The sequence below is a fragment of the Oncorhynchus clarkii genome, chromosome 6 (assembly GCF_045791955.1).
Source record: "Oncorhynchus clarkii lewisi isolate Uvic-CL-2024 chromosome 6, UVic_Ocla_1.0, whole genome shotgun sequence".
In the NCBI taxonomy this organism is placed as follows: Eukaryota; Metazoa; Chordata; class Actinopteri; order Salmoniformes; family Salmonidae; genus Oncorhynchus; species Oncorhynchus clarkii.
Window position 1 is genome coordinate 12,084,376 of NC_092152.1, and position 22,148 is coordinate 12,106,523.

Sequence of the window (22,148 nt, forward strand, 5' to 3'; positions counted from 1 at the left end):
ACTGATATTGTATCATATAATAGCAGTCACAGCTTTCCAAGACAACACAATTTGAGAAATGTATGATCTGTTTACATATATTTTAGAGACTACTTATACATACAATTTGTATAAAACCGATATAAACTGTATTTATAATTATATGACACGAGTTTAGGTTGACAATAATTCTATTACACAATTTCTGATAAATCACAGGCCTTACTTTTATTTTCCTGTGGAAGAAAAATCTGGATTATGTTGTACAACTGACTAGGTATCTCCCTTTCCCTAGACTAGTTAGGATTTCTCCCTGACCAATATGGCTGCCATTTTAAATCCATTCTAAAACTTCGAGAGTTTATCATAAGCACCTCTCTCTCCGTATGTAGAGGGCATCCGTAAAGGGCAAACATATTCCGCAAACAGCATCGTCATTGATGAAATCACGCACCATCAATTACTACAATGACCACAATCCATAGCACGGTTTCATGACCGTCACACGGGAGAGGAGCGCCACTAGCTAACTCTATACCACAGCTAGCTAAATGGTTTAACGTGTGTATTTAGCATATTATTTGAAATTGTCCGTTATCTTACAAGAAGAATAGCTAGCAACCAACGTGACGGAATGACAGACTGCTTGCTAGCAGTCATATGATAGCAGGTCGCAATGCATTCATGAGTCAAACCAAACGACGAGAAGTAAGTGCATTTTGACACTAGGCTAGCTAGCTGTAACGTTACATTTCGGATTTCGCCCAATAGTGTTATATACTGTAACGTAATATTTTGTATCGAAGCTGAAGCTAACTAGTTCATTTAGTTGACGATAACTAGCTAGTAAGCCTGTAGAGACGCAACAACATGGGTAGCTTAGCTATTGGAAACATCTGTAATCTATGTATTAGTTACAGTGACTCCCGATGTGTCCCAAAGCTAGGTAGCATGCTCGTGTCTTTGCTAGCTAGCTAGTTGGTTGTTGCGTGAATTGACTTGATAGTTGACCACTTGCTTATTGATAGCTATATCTTTAAAAAAAAATCTAAATGATAGACAATATGTTGCTTTTATTTAGCTAAATGGGTTGCTATCTGTCATCTATTTCCGAGTGATGGTGTCACGTGAGTTGGCACACGGAACTTGCTCACCTCTTTCCAGTTTAGAAACGATTGTTATGCCGGTGTCCCGTTCTAGTTTGCGGGCCAAACACCTCTACATTCAGGTTGGTTTTCCATGTAGGAGCGCGATGATTTCATGGGATGAGGGGTGTAAATTATCCAATGCACTTATGGGCTAATGTCTCAACATTGTCATTAGCTAACTAACTAGCTGTAATCTTTAGCTACAGCTAGCTTACCTGCTACTGCTAGTTTGCTGTCATTTGCTAGCTAGGTATGTAGTCATTTTTGTTTACTTGCTAATCTAGCAATGTTGTACTGTACCAAGTTATCAACCCAGCGTTAGTTGTCTCACTAACTGACATGTCTGGTGATGTTTGCCACTGAAGATTGTCTTGCTGAGAATATGACATCGAGTGCGATGGCTACAAGTTACCTAGCTAGTGTCTTAACTGTCAGTAGCACAACCAACAACTGACATGTTTCTCTTTCTCACAGGGGAACTGACTTTATGATTTGAAGCACAATGACCACGTCATTGCATTGGTTTCTCATGAATTTGTCCTGGATCAAGGCCACATTGTGAGGGCAGGAAGACAGCGTTACAAAGGACCATGAATCTTCACCAAGTCCTTACTGGGGCCGTCAACCCAGGGGACAATTGTTTTTCTGTAGGTAGCATAAACAACCAACCATTCACGGTAAGATATTTCAGGCAGTCAGTCTCCCTACATTTTAAGCATGCTTTGGGAGTGCTCCGTGCTAGTCCAGCAGCACTGTTCAGAGAAGAGAATCTGATACTATACCCACAGTCTTTCACTGAGCCGATCAATATCAGACTATTTTTGTCTCTGTCCTCTAGTGCAGGCAAAAGTTACATTGTGCTGCTTATGCCGTGTTGACAGTCTGCATTTTGTCCGTATATTTATTCATGGAATTAGTATGCATACTACAGATATCATCTGCTTGTCAGTGTCATGCAATGCAAAGTCATACTAGAAGTTCAACTTTCATTAAATCGCACTTGACAGTTCTTTGTGATTATTGTCCTAACTGAGTGACATTCCTCGCTCATCCCACCCTCTCATGTGATAGGCATATGCCTCTGGCTGTGACGTTGTGATTTTGGGCAGTGACTTTGAAAGGCTACAGATCATCCCAGGAGCGAAGCATGGGAACATCCAGGTGGGCTGTGTGGACAGCTCACTACAGGGAGGCCAGGTATGAGACATTGTTTCTTGTATTACTTGTCTGGTGTAGTTACTGCAACTTATAGACAATGCTGTTTGGCGAAGAACCAGTTGAGTTTGCATGCTACTATGACCCTGTTTGTATATCCATGTCATATTGTTTACATGGCCGTTGCTTTGTATCAATATTGACCATTAATTTGCTATAGGCTATATTGTAGCTAAACCTTGAGCAATATTGAACATTTATTTGCTATATTGTTTCTAAGCAGCAACATGTGTGAATTATGATGCAATATTACAAATGCAATAGAATCACAATATTTCAGAAAAAGGAAATGAAGAAAGAGAAACAAAAATAAGCCAGCCAATACACGGTGGGAAAATGTTGTATGTTCTGACTCAGACTCACGAGTCACGACCCATGACATGTAGCTCTCCTGATTGTTGGAATATCGTCCTTATTAGACACAACCTGTATTATCTAAGGAAGTTAGCCTATAGTTATTTTTGTGCCTGACTATGGACTACCTCGTTTTAGATCAACCAGTAACTTTCAGAGTTAGAAAGAGGCCAATATACTTGATTCCTATGTGTTAATTATTGGGTCTGGTGCAGATTTCAAATTATGCTAAGTAGACATTTAGCATGTGGTAAAATGCTTAACCCTTTACACTCGTGGGAATTGGCCTATATGATAAGTTGAAATGTTTCTTACAGAATAAATATGAAAATAATATGATTAACCATGGTAGCAATTGACAGGGAACAGTTTGGAGATTGTGGGAAGATTATTCGACCAAAGTTGATTACACAACTGTTCACCTGACACGAGACTGAATCCGAACATTACACTGTTGATTTAATTTTACATTTAATGTACTTTTCGCCGCGTTTGTTGATAAATCATAAGGTACTCTGGTTACTTTCAGTAACATGATAAGAATATTTATGGAAAATGTGGGATAGATGCCACATAAAACCATAAAATTCTCTCTCCCCTTCTCTCTTTCCTCTCTCCTTTCTCTTCTTTCTTCTCTCTCTCTATTTTTATTTATTTACTCAAAGAAAAGTCTTCAACTATAAGGTGTTTTTTGTTGTTGTTTACTCTCCAAGCATGCTGTTGAACTAGAGCAAGCACACTTGTAGTTGTTTTGTTTGGAACTCAACCCTGCATCCCCGCCATCACACAATTACTGTTTATGTAATCCAAGAACAGCCCGTTATAAATCGCAATCTGGGTCAAGCGGGCATCATTTTGAAAGCTTGTTCTGTTGTCGACAGGACTAGCATGACGGTGTTAGGCTTTCACATTGCCATTCATAGAAAGTAGTCATGAGTGCATTCAGGTGCTTGAGAGGATCAAGTCTGTATCAGCGCAGTCCCTTTTATAGTGCAAATAGCTTGCTCTACTTACTCATTCATCGCTAGAGCTGTCTGCGCTGCATTAGCTCCCTAGTCCCCACATGCTACACAGAAGTTAACTTGAATAATGCAACACGTTATGTTGAAACTGTTCGTTACTGTCTGCAAAAACAATGTCCATACAGGCTAGAACACTTACAATGCAAGACGATGCAGGTAGCTTCCAGCTTTAATTGTAAGCTGACTTTCCTTGTTAGTTTACAGCTGAATTCACTACCCTAGTACTTTGTTTGTGATAATATGCAAACCATAACGCCAAAAATGGCTGATTTCAAAGTTGACCCTCCAACATTTTATTAATTCACTTTGTCTCCTTGCCACCAAAAACTCATTCAGTTCTTCATCTTCCTTTACCAAATCAGATTCCACAACCACATTCTGCCTAACAAATTGTCATTCATTTCTTATACAGGCACACTTAGAAAATAAGAGATTGCTTATCCTATAGAAGGGTTGGTTGTCTAGCAACATTTGACGCGTGCGCAATTATGGGGAAAATCAGACGCGGTTGGCTTAGATTGATGACATGTAAACTGTATTTCGTCGCCAATGTTTATTGAACACGTAAATACATTTGCACAATGAGCACTTGTTGTCAAATACCTCTTTACAGTTGTTGTTGTTAGTTAGCGAATTTGACCCATATTAGCATAGACCTGAGGTCAGTCAAAATAAGACATGGTATGAAGAACAAGCTGAAACGATTCCCCACATGGCAGTTTCTTGTCGTTCTCGCCATCCAGAATCACAACAACACCCGGACTTCTGCCCCATAGAAACGTGTGCATTGTTTCTGTGACGTTGGCAGCTAACCCATCTATGCAAATGTTGTTAATCAGCACAATAAAGTAGTAAGTTATCTTATCAGTTGCCAATAAAATAGTCCTAAATGGAAGGGATTGTCATTTGTAGCCCAATGGAATCAGCTAAAACAAGCTCAATCAAATCAAAGTTTATTCGTCACGTGCGCCAAATACAACATACCTTACAGTGAAATGCTTACTTACAGGCTCTAACCAATGGTGCCAAAAAAAAGGTTTGTGTGTTATTTTTTGCCTTTATTTAAGTAGGCAAGTCAGTTAAGAACAAATTCTTATTTTCAATGACAGCCTAGTAACAGTGGGTTAACTGCCTGTGCAGGGGCAAAACTACAGATTTGTACCTTGTCAGCTCGGGGATTTGAACTTGCAACCTTCCGGTTACTAGTCCAACGCTCTAACCACTAGGCTACCCTGCTGTGTGTAGGTAAGTAAAGAAATAAAACAACAGTAGAAAGACATTTGAAAAAAGAGTAGCAAGGCTATATACCTGTTAGTCAGGCTTATTGAGGTAGTATGTAGATGTAGCTATCGTTAAAGTGACTGCATATATGATGAGCAGAGAGTAGCAGAAGCGTAAAAAGAGGGGTTGGCGGGTGGTGGGACACAATGCAGATAGCCCGGTTAGCCAATGTGCGGGAGCACTGGTTGGTCGGGCTAATTTAGGTAGTATGTACATGAATGTATAGTTAAAGTGACTATGCATATAAGATAAACAGAGAGTAGCAGCAGCGTAAAAGAAGGGTTGGGGGGGGGGCGCACACAATGCAAATAGTCCGGGTAACCATTTGGTTACCTGTTCAGGAGTCTTATGGCTTGGGGGTAAAAACTGTTGAGAATCCTTTTTGTCCTAGACTTGGCACTCCAGTACTGCTTGCCATGCGGTAGTAGAGAGAACAGTCTATGACTAGGGTGGCTAGGTTATTTGACAATTTTTAGGGCCTTCCTCTGACATTGCCTGGTGTTGAGGTCCGGGGTGGCAGGCAGCTTTGCCCCAGTGATGTACTGGGCCGTACGCACTACCCTCTGAAGTTCATTGCGGTCGGAGGCCGAGCAATTGCCGTACCAGGCAGTGATGCAACCGGTCAGGATGCTCTCGATGTTGCAGCTGTAGAACCTTTTGAGGATCTCAGGACCCATGCCAAATCTTTTTAGTTTCCTGAGGGGGAATAGGCTTTGTCGTGTCCTCTTCACGACTGTCTTGGTGTGTTTGGACCATTCTAGTTTGTTGTTGATGTGGACACCAAGGAATTTGAAGCTCTCAACCTGCTCCACTACAGCCCCGTCGATGAGAATGGGGACGTGCTCGGTGCTCCTTTTCCTGTAGTCCACAATCATCTCCTTAGTCTTGGTTACATTGAGGGATAGGTAGTTATTCTGGCACCACCCGGCCAGTTCTCTGACCTCCTCCCTATAGGCTGTCTCGTCGTTGTCGGTGATCAGGCCTACCACTGTTGTGTCGTCTGCAAACTTAATGATGGTGTTGAAGTCGTGCCTGGCCATGCAGTCGTGGGTGAACAGGGAGTACAGGAGGGGACTGAGCACGCACCCCTGGGGAGATCCAGTGTTAAGGATCAGTGTGGCAGATGTGTTGCTACCTACCCTCACCACCTGGGGGCAGCCTGTCAGGAAGTCCAGGATCCAGTTGCAGCGGGAGGTGTTTAGTCCCAGGATCCTTAGCTTGGTGATGAGCTTTGAGGGAACTAGTGTTGAACCAAAGGCAGGATGCCTTTGTGTTCTTGGGCACAGGGACTATGGTGGTCTGCTTGAAGCATGTTGGTATTACAGACTCAATCAGGGACATGTTGAAAATGTCAATAAAGACACCTGCCAGTTGGTCAGCACATGCCCGGAGCACACGTCCTGGTAATCCGTCTGGCTCCGCAGCCTTGTGTATGTTGACCTGTTTAAAGGTCTTACTCATGTCGGCTACGGAGAGCGTCATCTCACAGTCGTCCGGAACAGCTAATGCTCTCATGCATGCCTCAGTGTTGCTTGCCTCGAAGCTAGCATAGAAGTGATTTAGCTCGTCTGGTAGGCTCGTGTCACTGGGCAGCTCGCGGCTGTGCTTCCCTTTGTAGTCTGTAATAGTTTGCAAGCCCTGCCACATCCGACGAGTGTCGGAGCTGGTGTAGTATGATTCATTCTTAGCCCTGTATTGCCGCTTTGCCTGTTTGATGGTACGTCGCAGGGCATAGCGGGATTTCTTGTAGCTTCCGGGTTAGAGTCCCGCACCTTGAAAGCGGCAGCTCTACCCTTTAGCTCATTGCGAATGTTGCCTGTAATCCATGGCTTCTGGTTGGGGTATGTACGTACAGTCACAGTAGGGACAACGTCCTCAATGCACTTATTGATAAAGCCAGTGACTGATGTGGTGTATTCCTCAATGTCGTCGGAAGAATCCCGGGAACATGTTCCAGTCTGTGATCGCAAAGCAGTCCAATAACTCAATGCATGCACACACTCCTACTGAATAATATGCATTCACCTGTATTGTGAATAGACCTAGGCTCCATCTTGATATACCCAGTTTATCAATATATATTTTTGTCATTTAAATAAATGATTACCAATATATTGTTTTGAAGTTACAAAGTCAAATTGATTGTATCATTTACTAAATTTATGCATACATGGTTGTCTCCAAAAATTGGACAATGTTCAAATGTAATGATATTGAACTAACGATTTAACAGAGCTGTAGCTGAGTTTATCTGGCTGGATCAAGTGCCATTCTGTGACTTTTTTTTTCTGGTATCGTTTTGATATTTAGTAACGTGATACTAAACCTGGTATTGATATGGAAGTCAAAATTCTGTTATCATGATAACACTAGCGTGTGCCATGGTGAATTTTCTTAATAATAGACAGACTAATTCGGCTCAGAACAACCCTTGTAAATGTACATCAAACATCGTGATCATAAACTGACACTGTATATTACATGAGTTTTATCATGTGGAAATGTGCACTTTTGGGCTCACAGGTATTTGGCTTGCTTGTATGACATCATTGGGGTATTTATTATAATCCTAAATGTCTAATTTTTCAAAATACACCGTTTACATAAGAAAACCATTCAGGTAGCCTAGTGGTTAGAGCATTTGGGCCTGTAACCCAAAGGTTGCTAGATCGAAGCTGACAAGGTAAAAATCTGTTGTTCTGCCCCTGAACAAGGCAGTTAACCCACTGTTCCTAGGCCGTCATTGTAAATAAGAATTTGTTCTTAACTGACTTGCCTAGTTAAATAAAATAATAATAAAATGTAAATAAATTCATTAGGCCCTAATCTATGGATTTCACGACTGGGAATATAGATATGCAAAAAGGAAGGTGCGTGGATCAGAAAACCAGTCAGTATCTGGTGTCACCACTATTTGCCTCATGCAGCACAACATCTCCTTCGCATAGTTGATCGGGCTGTTGATTGTGGCCTGTGGAATGTTGTCCCACTCCTCTTCAATGGCTATGCAAAGTTGCTGGATATTGGCGGGAACTGGAACACGCTGTCGTTCACATCGATCCAGATAATTCCAAACGGGCTCAATGGGTGACATGTCTGTTGAGTATGCAGGCCATGGAAGAACTGGGACATTTTCAGCCTCCAGGAATTGTGTACTGATCCTTGAGACATGGGGTCATGCATTATTATACTTAAACATGAGGTGATACTGATTAATGCCATGACAATGGGCTGAAAGTATCTCATCGCGGTATCTCTGTGCATTCAAATTGCCACCAATAAAATGTAATTGTGTTCATTATCTGTAGCTTACAGTGCATTCGAAGTATTCAGCCGCCTTGACTTTTTCCACATTTTGTTACTTTACAGCCTTATTTCTCATCAATCTACACACAATACCCTATAATGACGAAGCAAGAACTGAAATATCACGTTTAAGTATTCAGACCCGTATTCAGACCCGTACTTTGTTGAAAGGAAAATCGGAGAGAAATCAGAGAGGGGGGGAATGCCTTAATCGACATTCACCTCTTCGGCGCCTGGGGAACAGTGGGTTAACTGCCTTGCTCAGGAGCAGAACGACAGATTTTTACCTTGTCAGCCATGGGATTCAATCCAGAAACCTTTTGGTTACTGGCCCAACACTAACCACTAGAATGACCTTTTGCAGCGATTACAGCCTAGAGTCTTATGTATGACACTACAAGCTTGGCACACCTGTATTTGGGGAGTTTCTCCCATTCTTCTCTGCAGATCCTCTCAATCTCTGTCAGGTTGGATGGGGAGCGTCGCTGCACAGCAATTTGAGGTCTCTCCAGAGATGTTCGAACGGGTTCAATTCCGGGCTCTGGCTGGGCCTCAAGAACATTCAAAGACTTGTCCTAAAGCCTCTCCGGCTTTGTCTTGGCTGTGTGCTTAGATGCATTGTCTTTTTCGACGGTGAACCTTCACCCCAGCCTGAGGTACTGAGCGCTCTGGAGCAGGTTTTCATCAAGGATCTCTCTGTACTTTGCTCTGTTCATCTTTCCCTTGATCCTGACTAGTCTCCCAGTCCCTGCCGCTGAAAAAGTCCCCCATAGCATGATGCTGCTTCAACCATTTTTCACTTTAGGGATGGTGCCAGGTTTCTTCCAGACGTGACTCTTGGCATTCAGGCCAAAGAGTGCAATCTTGGTTTCATCAGACCAGAGAATCTTGTTTCTCGTGGTCTGGGAGTCTTTAGGTACCTTTTGGCAAACTCCAAGAGGGCTGTCATGTCTTTTACTGAAGAGTGGCTTTCTTCAGGCCACTCCACCATAAAGGCATGATTTGGTGGAGTGCTACAGAGATGGAAGAACCTTCCAGAAGGAAAACCATCTCCACAGAGGAACTCGGTGACCATCGGATTCTTGGTCACCTCCCTGACCAAGGTCCTTCTCCCCCGATTGCTCTAGGAAGAGTCTTGGTGGTTCCATACTTCTTCCATTTAAGAATGATGGAGGCCACTATCTTCTTGGGGACCTTCAATGCTGCAGACATTTTTGGGTACACTTCCCTAGGTCTGTGTCTCGACATAATCCTGTCTCGGAGCTCTACTGGAAAATTCCTTCAACCTCATGGCTTGGTTTTTACTGTCAACTGTGGGCCCTTTATATAGGCAGGTGTGTGTGCCTTTCCAAATCATGTCCAATCAATTGAATTTACCACAGGTGGACTCTAATCAAGTTGTAGAAACATCTCAAGGATGATCAATGGAAACTAGATGCATCTGAGCTTAATTTCGAGTCATAGCAAAGGGTCTGAATACTTAAGGTATTTGGTTTTTATTTTTAATTAGCAAACATTTCTAAACCTGTTTTCACTTTGTCATTATGGGGTATTGTGTGTAGAGGGGGAAAAAGTAATTGAATCCATTTTAGAGTAAGGCTATAATGTAGCAATGTGGAATTAGTCAAGGGGTCTGAATACTTTACGAATGCATTGTCTGTCCATACCAAATCAAATTTTATTTGTCACATACACATGGTTAGCAGATGTTAATGCGAGTGTAGCGAAATGCTTGTGCTTCTAGTTCCGACAATGCAGTAATAACAAGTAATCTAACTAACAATTCCAAAACTACTGTCTTGTACACAGTGTAAGGGGATAAAGAATATGTACATAAGGATATATGAATGAGTGATGGTACAGAGCAGCATAGGCAAGATACAGTAGATGGTATCGAGTACAGTATGTACAAATGAGATGAGTATGTAAACAAAGTGGCATAGTTTAAAGTGGCTAGTGATGCATGTATTACATAAGGATACAGTCGATGATATAGAGTACAGTATATACGTATGCATATGAGATGAATAATGTAGGGTAAGTAACATTATATAAGGTAGCATTGTTTAAAGTGGCTAGTGATATATTTACATAATTTCCCATCAATTCCCATTATTAAAGTGGCTGGAGTTGAGTCAGTGTGTTGGCAGCAGCCACTCGGTGTTAGTGGTGGCTGTTTAACAGTCTGATGGCCTTGAGATAGAAGCTGTTTTTCAGTCTCTCGGTCCCAGCTTTGATGCACCTGTACTGACCTCGCCTTCTGGATGATAGCGGGGTGAACAGGCAGTGGCTCGGGTGGTTGATGTCCTTGATGATCTTTATGGCCTTCCTGTGACATCGGGTGGTGTAGGTGTCCTGGCGGGCAGGTAGTTTGCCCCCGGTGATGCGTTGTGCAGACCTCACTACCCTCTGGAGAGCCTTACGGTTGAGGGCGGTGCAGTTGCCATACCAGGCGGTGATACAGCCCGCCAGGATGCTCTCGATTGTGCATCTGTAGAAGTTTGTGAGTGCTTTTGGTGACAAGCCGAATTTCTTCAGCCTCCTGAGGTTGAAGAGGCGCTGCTGCGCCTTCTTCACGATGCTGTCTGTGTGAGTGGACCAATTCAGTTTGTCTGTGATGTGTATGCCGAGGAACTTAACTTGCTACCCTCTCCACTACTGTTCCATCGATGTGGATAGGGGGGTGTTCCCTCTGCTGTTTCCTGAAGTCCACAATCATCTCCTTAGTTTTGTTGACGTTGAGTGTGAGGTTATTTTCCTGACACCACACTCCGAGGGCCCTCACCTCCTCCCTGTAGGCCGTCTCGTCGTTGTTGGTAATCAAGCCTACCACTGTTGTGTCGTCCGCAAACTTGATGATTGAGTTGGAGGCGTGCGTGGCCACGCAGTCGTGGGTGAACAGGGAGTACAGGAGAGGGCTCAGAACGCACCCTTGTGAGGCCCCAGTGTTGAGGATCAGCGGGGAGGAGATGTTGTTGCCTACCCTCACCACCTGGGGGCGGCCCGTCAGGAAGTCCAGTACCCAGTTGCACAGGGCGGGGTCGAGACCCAGGGTCTCGAGCTTGATGACAAGCTTGGAGGGTACTATGGTGTTGAATGCCGAGCTGTAGTCGATGAACAGCATTCTCACATACGTATTCCTCTTGTCCAGATGGGTTAGGGCAGTGTGCAGTGTGGTTGAGATTGCATCGTCTGTGGACCTATTTGGGCGGTAAGCAAATTGGAGTGGGTCTAGGGTGTCAGGTAGGGTGGAGGTGATATGGTCCTTGACTACCGCCACCATGGGGCACTCTATTCACAACATTGACATCCGCAAACCGCTCACCCACATGACGCCATACACGCTGTCTGCCATCTGCAGACAGTTCAAACCGAGATTCATCCGTGACGAACACACTCCAGTGTGTCAGTGGCCACTGAAGTTGACTACGGAGCCAAACTGCAGTCAGGTCAAAAAATATCCCCACCCCCGGTGAGGATGACGAGCACGCAGATGAGCTTCCCTGAGACAGTTTGTGCAGAAATCCTTTGGTTGTGCAAACCCAGTTTCATCAAATCAAATGTATTTATATAGCCCTTCGTACATCAGCTGATATCTCAAAGCGCTGTACAAAAACCAAACCTAAAACCCCAAACAGCAAGCAATGCAGGTGTAGAAGCACGGTGGCTAGGAAAAACTCCCTAGAAAGGCGAAAACCTAGGAAGAAACCTAGAGAGGAACCAGGCTATGAGGGGTGGCCAGTCCTCTTCTGGCTGTGCCGGGTGGAGATTATAACAGATCATGGCCAAGATGTTCAAATGTTCATAAATGACCAGCATGGTCAAATAATAATAATCACAGTAGTTGTCGAGGGTGCAGCAAGTCAGCACCTCAGGAGTAAATGTCAGTTGGCTTTTCATAGCCGATCATTAAGAGTATCTCTACCACTCATGCTGTCTCTAGAGAGTTGAAAACAGCAGGTCTGGGACAGGTAGCACGTCCGTCATCACAGGTGAAGAAGCTGGATGTGGAGGTCCTGGGCTTACGTGGTCTGCGGTTGTGAGGCTGGTTGGACGTACTGCCAAATTCTCTATAACGACATCTGAGGCAGCTTTGGTTACAGAAATGAACGCTAAATTATTTGGCAACAGGTCTGGTGGACATTCCTGCAGTCAGCATGCCAATTGCAAAGTGCAGCTGTGTAATGATCACGCTGTTTAATCAGCTTTTTGATATGCCATGCCTGTCAGGTGACTGGATTATCTTGGCAAAGGAGAACTGCTCACTCACAGGGATGTAAACAAATTTGTGCACAAAGTTTGAGCGAAATAAGCTTTTTGGAACATTTCTATTTCAGCTCATGAAATATGGGACCAACACTTTACATGTTGCGTTTATATTTTTGTTCAGTATGCATAGGCCTGTTAATTTACAGCATTTACCTCCCTCAGACAGCAAAACATTTGCAGAAGTTGCCCAATTAGTGGGAGGGATTGGCTTGTCACCCAAGTTCTGGACATCTGTCAGTCAAAACCCGACGTGAACCGCAGAGCCAGAGTTCTGGACATCTGTCAGTCAAAACCCATTCACCGACGTGAACCGCAGAGCCAGAGTTCTGGACATCTGTCAGTCAAAACCCATTCACCGACGTGAACCGCAGAGCCAGAGTTCTGGACATCTGTCAGTCAAAACCCATTCACCGACGTGAACCGCAGAGCCAGAGTTCTGGACATCTGTCAGTCAAAACCCATTCACCGATGTGAACCGCAGAGCCAGAGTTCTGGACATCTGTCAGTCAAAACCCATTCACCGATGTGAACCGCAGAGCCAGAGTTCTGGACATCTGTCAGTCAAAACCCATTCACCGACGTGAACCGCAGAGCCAGAGTTCTGGACATCTGTCAGTCTCAACCCATTCACCGACGTGAACCGCAGAGCCAGAGTTCTGGACATCTGTCAGTCAAAACCCATTCACCGACGTGAACCGCAGAGCCAGAGTTCTGGACATCTGTCAGTCAAAACCCATTCACCGACGTGAACCGCAGAGCCAGAGTTCTGGACATCTGTCAGTCAAAACCCATTCACCGATGTGAACCGCAGAGCCAGAGTTCTGGACATCTGTCAGTCAAAACCCATTCACTGATGTGAATCGCAGAGCCAGAGTTCTGGACATCTGTCAGTCAAAACCCATTCACCGACGTGAACCGCAGAGCCAGAGTTCTGGACATCTGTCAGTCTCAACCCATTCACCGACGTGAACCGCAGAGCCAGAGTTCTGGACATCTGTCAGTCAAAACCCATTCACCGATGTGAACCGCAGAGCCAGAGTTCTGGACATCTGTCAGTCAAAACCCATTCACCGATGTGAACCGCAGAGCCAGAGTTCTGGACATCTGTCAGTCAAAACCCATTCACCGATGTGAACCGCAGAGCCAGAGTTCTGGACATCTGTCAGTCAAAACCCATTCACCGACGTGAACCGCAGAGCCAGAGTTCTGGACATCTGTCAGTCAAAACCCATTCACCGATGTGAACCGCAGAGCCAGAGTTCTGGCGTCATATAAAGCATGTTACTGTACAGCCACTTCATTCCAATGTAAAAATGTATCAGTGTCTTCAATTTATTATATTCAACCCATATACAGGTATGAGTTTTAAGGGCTACAGTAAAATGACCTTACGCTTCTAAGGTTGCCAAGAAATGTTTTATAATTCATGTGGTTATTTACAATTTGTGAGGATGCTATTACCACAACTATCTTAAGTCATAATTGCAGTACTCACATCTTTTAATCATCTTCACTCTAACCATTAGGCTGCAGCTCACAGTCCTTTCAAAAGTCACAAGTATTGTGCTTGGTACTTGTTACGGTATAATGAGAGTGAGAAGGTCAATCCTTCACATTGAATAAAATGTCTCTTCTCTTCAATTGCTGCCGACAGGTTGCAGCTTCCTATGGAAGTATTGTCTGTGTCTTTGAGCCGGTTCAGCTCATGAACCAGAAGGACAGGACATCAGCAGTAAGTGCTAATTGTATTGATTCCCTAATAGTAATTGATTCTTACTGACTGCACTGCAGTGTAACTTTCTGATACAAATAATATGTGAGGAAATTATGAATTTATTGTTCCTAATGACTTGGCATTGACAATTTGGATTTGATCGTTTGAATGCTTGTGTTCTTACAGGAACTGAGCTACCAGTGGCAGAAGAGTGGACAGTTTGTTTTGCAGTCCATAGTGCGTAACCTGGCCTGGGACCCCACAGGTAAATCCATTATTCTATGTATATTTGGTATCTTTCCAAATTCAAAAGGCACTTGAACATCTGAGCTATCTTTTGTTACAGGTGCATAGTAACAGTTGAATAACATGAGAAAAAATAAGAAACCCACACACTGCTCTTGATAGTATCACTGCTCTGTAATAAGCTTTATGGATCCACGTTAAGATTACACACGGCTCTTGATACTATCTTTGCAAATTAAAACGTCCTGTGTTCTTTAAAAATAATCTTCTCTCTCCATTGTCTGATTTTTGTTTTATATTTTGCACACAGGCACTCGTCTCTTAACTGGGTCCGCTAGCCTGCAGCTGTGGTCCAATATCAGCGATGGTTTTGATGAGGCAGGGGAACAGACAGACATGACAATTGGTGACCCTCAGTGTCCCTGGAGGTGTATCTGGCACTGCAAGTAAGAACTGCACTATGAAATAGTCCTAATGTAGCCTGTTTAGAAGAAGAAGACCAAATAAAAAAATATCCCCCCCCCCCCAAAAAAAACCTTCTCATGGATCCATCTGATGTATTGTTGTCTCCCTCATCTTAATAGAACCGCCTCCCCAATTCAGCTCATGAAGTTCTCTCCAGATGGAGAATTCTTTGCTACTGCCGGACAGGTGGGTGGCCTTTGGTGTCCATTCATGCGCATAAAGATGTTCCTTTTGTTTATAAGTAAAGACCTTACAGAGAAACGCATTCTAACAACAGCCACGTAACCCTTTGTGTGCTAACTCCCAGTGATGCCGTTGTTTTCAGGACGACTGTCTGGTCAAAGTGTGGTACGGCACGAGCAAATGGCAGTCTGGCGTGACCAAGCTGTTCACCCCACCGGAGCACAACGCTCAGGGCGAGCTCGACTTCTCTTTTGTCTACCTGGCACACCCACGCACTGTAACAGGCTTCTCCTGGAGGAAGACCAGCAAGTACATGCCACGGTAAGGCCCATCGTTAAGTCTTTAGAATATGTTTCTCCCATACCTGACCTGATGGAGTTGTGTCCTCTGTGTTTTTCCCTCCAGGGGTTCAGTGTGCAATGTTCTACTGACGTGCTGTAAGGACAGTGTGTGTCGCCTGTGGGCCGAGACCCTGCTTCCCAGTGACAGCTTGCTGTCCGGACACACGCTCAGTCACAATAATAACGGACAGAGCAGCGACTCGCTGAAATCGTCAAGCAGCAAGAAGACTCCCTCTCGTATCAAAACACAGGACAGGAATTCCCTGGAGGTAGGAAGAATGTTTCCACCGCGTAGTCTATCAGGCTGGTGAGAAGTTAAGAGAGCGTAACAGGCTTAGAGCTAAAAGGATATCTGTCAGGAAGCTCGTTTTCTAGGCTTTGCAGCCCTTGACAAGATCACTAAAAATATATATTGTTTCTATGCAGTACATCCGTTGATTAAAGTACGTCTATTCATTTTGCGGAAAAATTTATTTAGTTTTTTGTTGAGGTGCTCTAGTAACTAGTTATATGATCAGATGCATTGCCTTCACTTTAGTTGTGTAAAGAACTTTTCCTTATTGGACGACTGTCATTACATGGTTATGCATCTTGCCAGAAAATATTGAGGAGCAAGGGACAAATTACATTGCAGGAAAAATAGATATGCAAATGTATATTCAATGCCCAGAGGAAAGTCTGCTAACATTGCTGAGTTATTCATTAACATCACTGACTGAGATATCAGAGGTACTATTTTAGTTCCGGGATGGTTTTCCAAAGCATATGAGAGCGAGATCCCTACTTAGGAGCTATTTTGTTGCTTCAGTTGAATCTGCAGGAGTCGTGGAGAGCCCCCTTGAGAGGTGTGGCCCAGCCCTCCCTAACCGGCCGCCTCCCGACCCAGCAGAACAGTCACCACAACCACAAGACCAACAGCGTGCCCCATGCCAACGCTCTCTGCCACTTCCACATTGCTGCCAGCATCAACCCTGCCACAGGTACCGCACACAAACAGTGGTTCAGTGGCATTAAGTTCAGTGGCATTAATTCAAGGATGTTTACATTGCTTAACAGTTGATTTTAGGATAACAGAGCCTGTCGTAAACCCCTTCTGTACTTCATTCATAAGAATGACAATGCAGAGGTTATGCCTAAGAGTCAATGTTATAAGCCCATCTAACTGACCGTTAGTGATGGAGGGTGGAGTTGATACAGTTACATATCGGGATATTATTTTTGGCAATATATTGTATCGTTTTGACAACATCGTGATATTATTAGGCTGTACCTGCACCAAAATACCAGTATTTTTCCTTCATAGCTTCATAACTCCCATCTTTTTTTAAATGGGGAGCTAATTTGTTTCCCACACTTTTATTTCCATGACTGATCAAAACTTGTTTTCTCATGGCTCTCGCTTCCCTCTGTAGCCGACATTGTGAGCAGTGTTTAGACCATGGAATCGCAATAAAATCACAGTATTGGATCGCAATACATATACAATCGTATCGGCACCTAAGTATTGTGACATCGGTTCACTGACATTATCGGAGGATATAGCAATATCGGATGATAATTCAACCGTTAAACGATATTCAATAAATGGGATGGAAAAAGGGAATCTCATGTTTATCTGAACAATTGCGGCCGTACTCATGATGTCATTGTCACAATGTATGAAATCAACATTTTTAAGCATAGTTAATGGACAACTGCTCTTTTGGATGCCAATTCAGGAGAATTCAGTGTGGGAAAATTACACTTTTTCATTTCCCCACTATGAAACAGTATATCGGCAGATATATTGGTAGGGGTACGATTTGTCCCCCCCAAAAAATCGGAATCGATATCGGACCAAAAATACCACATCGGTCGGGCTCTAGAAAATATTGTATTGTGAGGTCCCTGGCAATTCCCAACTCTACTGATCATCACACATATTTAGGGATAATGTGACCTGCCCAAGAACAACCAGGTAGAGGATTTCATACTGAGCCTGCCTTCGCAGGTTTTTTTTGCTGACATCCCACCTGCTCCCGCCAAATCTCTTCCAGCTCCTGTACCCAGTCCCGCAATGTTAAAATTACACATCTGCAAAACCTCTATCTTAAGCATTATAATGTGCAATGAATGCATGATTTCATAAGACATTTGCTGGTTGGAAAGTCCCTGTTCACCTTGTAAACTTCCAATTCCAATAAGCTCAATTCAAACTGTCAGTAAGCAAATGAAAAGGCAACAAATAGGCTATTGATAGGCTGACTAGTGCCTGATCATAATAGCCATTATTTCATTACCTGTAGAAAATGATTAACAACATACTTTCCAGTGAGAACTGCAAGCTGATAATTGCTTTTATAATTCATCACAAGTGGCCACAAACTCAATCACATCAGATAAAAAATATAAATATATATTTTCCACCACTACTGTTTGAAGCAGGCGTGAGCCAGTTGTGTAACGAGCCTCAGAGGAGAGGAGCCAGAATGACTGAGAGGGATTCGTATGATAAGTGGTTTTATAACAGATCGCAGTGCTTTTAAACGGCGACACGGCCATTATTAAATCATTTGCAGAAATAAAATAATATTTTCATCCTGAATTTGTCTTTCTGATCGTCCGCTGCCCGCCCCGCAGCATGAAACATTCCGACCGCGCCGCACATTTCTCTGTCGGGCGATATGGGAGTCCCAGGGTAATGCAGGGCTCTGCAACCAGGACCAACTCTGTGCACAAATGACTGTACACCAGTTAAGTGATCCAGTATGGGTGTGTTGTTTGGAGCAGATATCCCCCTGCTGCCCTCTATCACGTCGCTGTGTGGGGGAGATGACGAGGAGCCTGGCGGGCCCTTCACCGTGCACTGGCTCAACAACAAGGAGCTGCTTCTCACCCTGGCAATGGAGGTGTTCCTGCAGCAGCTCAGAGGCAGTGTGGAGCAGAACCACTCGGAAAACTCCCAGGAGGGTAGGTACTAGGTAGAGAGCAGGGGTGGATTCATTAGGACACAATGTTTTGCAACGGAAAATGCTTTGTAAAGAAAACAAGCTTTTTTTTAATTGGACAAGTTCATGTTAGTACCTCAGAGTTTTGGCTGTTTTCTTAGGTTTGGTCCTCAGTGAATACACCAGGGGTAGGCAACCCTTGTCCTGGAGATCCTTACTAATTAGTGACCTTAATTCATCCATCAAATAAGGGTGGAACAAAAACCCGTAATCACCCGGACCTCCATGGAATGGAGGGAATTGACACGTGGCCTAAATTATTTAATTCTCACACTTTACCAGATTGCACAACAAGTCATAAAATAAAAAGTCATAGCGCAATATAATACACTTTTTTAAAGAGGCAATCTGCAGTTGCTTCATCCGATTTGGAGTTAATGAAACATACCCACTGTTTCTTGAACAATATAACACATTGTTTAACTGCCTCATGAGCTTAGTTCAACTGTCGTACCTCATCAGAACCCAATATAAAAGCTTGTTTTACTCCACTGTTTGTAAACAGAGTAAATGTAAAGAAACACTATATAGTCACAAAACATGGTTAAAACTGTAATTTTGTCATGGATGGTCAGCCCTTACATCCGTAGCTCTATGAATTTGAGTGGTTACATTTCTCCAGCCCTATCCCTCAGCTGTTTAACGAAATGGTTGGGGAGATCGCTTTATTGTTTTACCTGCTGATTGCCGCTTTAACCTAGAAATGAAAGGTCTTTGGATATGAGCTCTCCTGTCGGTCTGTCTCCCAGAGCTTGACTATGAGGAGGTAGAGGAGGCTTCTAGGCGAGCGGCAGAGGGAGGACCCGATGTGGCGTCCACCCAGCTGCCTGCTGCAGCGGTGGAGCACCAGGTAGAGGTGCTACTGGAGGACTGGAACAGAGGGGCAGACATGCTGTTCAGTATCCACCCCATGGATGGCTCTCTGCTGGTGTGGCATGTGGACTGGCTGGATGAATACCAGCCCGGCATGTTCCGGCAGGTCCAGGTATGTTATCTTCATCAGTAAAGCAACCTAACTGACATTTCTGTTGTTTTGCATCACAATACAGTGCCTTCGGCAAGTATTCAGACCCCTTGACTTTTTCCACATTGTTACATTAGTCTTATTCTAAAATGTATTACATTGTTTTTTCCCCCTTCAATTCCCCATAATGACAAAGTAAAAACACTTTTTTCAAGATACCTTATTTACATAAGTATGCAGACCCTTTGCTATGAGACTTGAAATTGAGCTCAGATGTATCTTGTTTCCATTGATCATCCTTGAGATGTTTCTGCAAGTTGGAGTCCACCTGTGGTAAATTGAGTTGATTGGACATGATTTGGAAAGGCACATACACCTGTCAATATAAGGTCCCACAGTTGACAGTGCAAAAACCAAGCCATGAGGTCAATGAATTGTCCGAAGAGCTCCGAGACAGGATTGTGTCAAGGCACAGATCCGGGGAAAGGTACCAAAAAATGTCTGCAGCATAGAAGGTCCCCAAGAACACAAGTATTTATCTCAACGTCAACAGTGAAGAGGTGACTCCGGGACGCCCTGGGAGTTCCTCTTTCCAGTTTCTGTGTTCTTTTGCCCATCTTAATCTTTTATTTTTATTGGCCAGTCTGAGAGATGTCTTTTTCTGTGCAACTCTGCCTAGAAGGCCAGCATCCCGGAGTCGCCTCTTCACTATTGATGTTGAGACTGGTGTTTTGCTGGTACTATTTAATGAAGCTGCCCGTTGAAGACTTGTGAGGAGTCTTTCTCAAACTAGACACTAATGTACTTGTCCTCTTGATCAGTTGTGCACTGGGGCCTCCCACTCCTCTTTCTATTCTGGTTAGAGCCTGTTTGCGCTGTTCTATGAAGGGAGTAGTACACAGCGTTGTACGAGATCTTCAGTTTCTTGGCAATTTCTCGCGTGGAATAGCCATAATTTCTCAGAACAAGAATAGACTGACGAGTTTCAGAAGAACGTTCCTTGTTTCTGGCCATTTTGAGTCTGTAATCGAACCCATAAGTGCTGATGCTCCAGATATTCAACTAGTCTAAAGAAGGCCAGTTGTATTGCTTCTTTAACCAATACAACAGTTTTTTCAGCTGTGCTAACATAATTGCAAAAGGGTTTTCCAATGATCAAATAGCCTTTTAAAATGATAAACTTGGATTAGCTAACATAATGTGCCATTGGAACACAGGTGTGATGGTTGCTGATAATGGGCCTCTGTACGCCTATGTAGATATTCCATAAAAAAATCAACCGTTTCCAGCTGCAATAGCCATTTATAACATTAACAATGTCTACACTGTATTTATGATCCATTTGATGTTATTTTGATGGACAAAGATTTTTGCTTTTCTTTCAAAAACAAGGACATTTCTAAGTGAACCCAAACTTTTGAACAGTGGTGTATGTAAATGTGATATTTCAGTTTTTTATTTGTAATAAATGATCTGTTTTTGATATAACATTATGGGGTATTTTGTTTTTAAGATTGGTGAGGGGAAAATCGATTTAATCAATTTTAGAATAAGGGTGTAACGTAACAAAAAGTCATCTGGAAAAAGTCAAGGAGTCTGAATACTTTCCGTAGGCACTGTATGTGATCGAACTGCATGTGATCTCTGATGGATTGACCTACCCTGTCATAAAAGTATCAGTAAAATTGCATAACTGACATTTCTATGGTTTTTGCTTCACAATAGAACAACCTTTTCTGAGTCAAGATCACTTATGCAGTCAAAAGCAAGCTGTGAACTACCGCTCAGAATTTCTTTTAAAACATGACTACATTTTATTTTAGATTAACCTAATACAAACAGTTTTGGAGGAATGATACATTATTACAGCATATTGTCTGTATGCCTGGCCTTTCAATATTGTTCTTCTCAGACGGTATTATATTTAAAATCTCGAGCTTTGGTAACAAAATAGATCACTTGGTGTAGCACTTGCGAGGCACAGCTGAGCGAAAATGTAAATAATTAGCTTTTTATTTTACTGGACTGATGGTACCGACATCTGATGGTCATGGTGCTTTCAAGACAACTGTGAAAAAAGAACATCAAATCATGATGTGAGTGATCTTCAGGTCTGAGCTCTGGAAAGATGCCCGAGTTTCCGACTTTGAATTCCGAGTTGGATGACCATTCAATAAGATTCTTCCAAGTCGGATCTTGTTTTTTTTCTCCAGAGTTCCTAGTTGTGTTGAACCCACTGAAGTCTGAAATTTCCGAGTTCCCAGTTGTTTTAGTCTCAGCGGAGGGACCATAGAGTCTTCCACCTGACGGCTAAATTAGAGTCGCACCGCATCCAAATCATACACAAATTCATGTTGTTCCTATGACCAGAGAAAGTGAAATTCCTTGATATTAAAATAGACTCAACGAGCTGTTAATAATAAAGAACACCGGGCTATTGATACACTTAGCTACTCGTTCATTGTAGAGCGAGTGGAAGTAGAGATGTTTTAATGTTTTGTAATGGTGTTGAATAAAAGAGAAACAAAAACAGCAGCTCTTTGAGGGAATTCTTTGACATTCTCTCTGGTCTTTTATAAAATTATGAAATCTAATGTAGATTAATATCAAAGTTTACTGTGGCCAGGGTCATGGAAGCTATAGGCATGGTGATTTGGAGCTATCCGATTGGCCA

At 43.1% G+C, this 22,148-nt stretch overlaps 1 protein-coding gene across 7 annotated transcripts in view; it reads left to right on the forward strand.

Moving 5' to 3' along the window:
- Window positions 1-464: 464 nt before the first annotated feature.
- The window catches only part of LOC139410621 (dmX-like protein 1), a 60,492-nt gene continuing 38,808 nt past the window's right edge, over window positions 465-22,148 (forward strand). For 6 of the 7 annotated variants that reach the window (XM_071155941.1, XM_071155937.1, XM_071155942.1 and 3 more), the window contains exons 1-12: window positions 465-687; window positions 1,602-1,804; window positions 2,199-2,324; window positions 14,229-14,306; window positions 14,475-14,553; window positions 14,845-14,980; window positions 15,119-15,185; window positions 15,325-15,503; window positions 15,588-15,792; window positions 16,332-16,503; window positions 18,293-18,472; window positions 19,260-19,495. In XM_071155941.1, the coding sequence (XP_071012042.1) occupies window positions 1,718-1,804; window positions 2,199-2,324; window positions 14,229-14,306; window positions 14,475-14,553; window positions 14,845-14,980; window positions 15,119-15,185; window positions 15,325-15,503; window positions 15,588-15,792; window positions 16,332-16,503; window positions 18,293-18,472; window positions 19,260-19,495 (1,545 nt within the window). In that variant the 5' untranslated portion in view covers window positions 465-687; window positions 1,602-1,717. Of the gene's footprint in view, window positions 688-1,113; window positions 1,208-1,601; window positions 1,805-2,198; window positions 2,325-14,228; window positions 14,307-14,474; window positions 14,554-14,844; window positions 14,981-15,118; window positions 15,186-15,324; window positions 15,504-15,587; window positions 15,793-16,331; window positions 16,504-18,292; window positions 18,473-19,259; window positions 19,496-22,148 lie in introns of those variants that run through there. The other variant, XM_071155943.1, reaches the window with a different exon arrangement.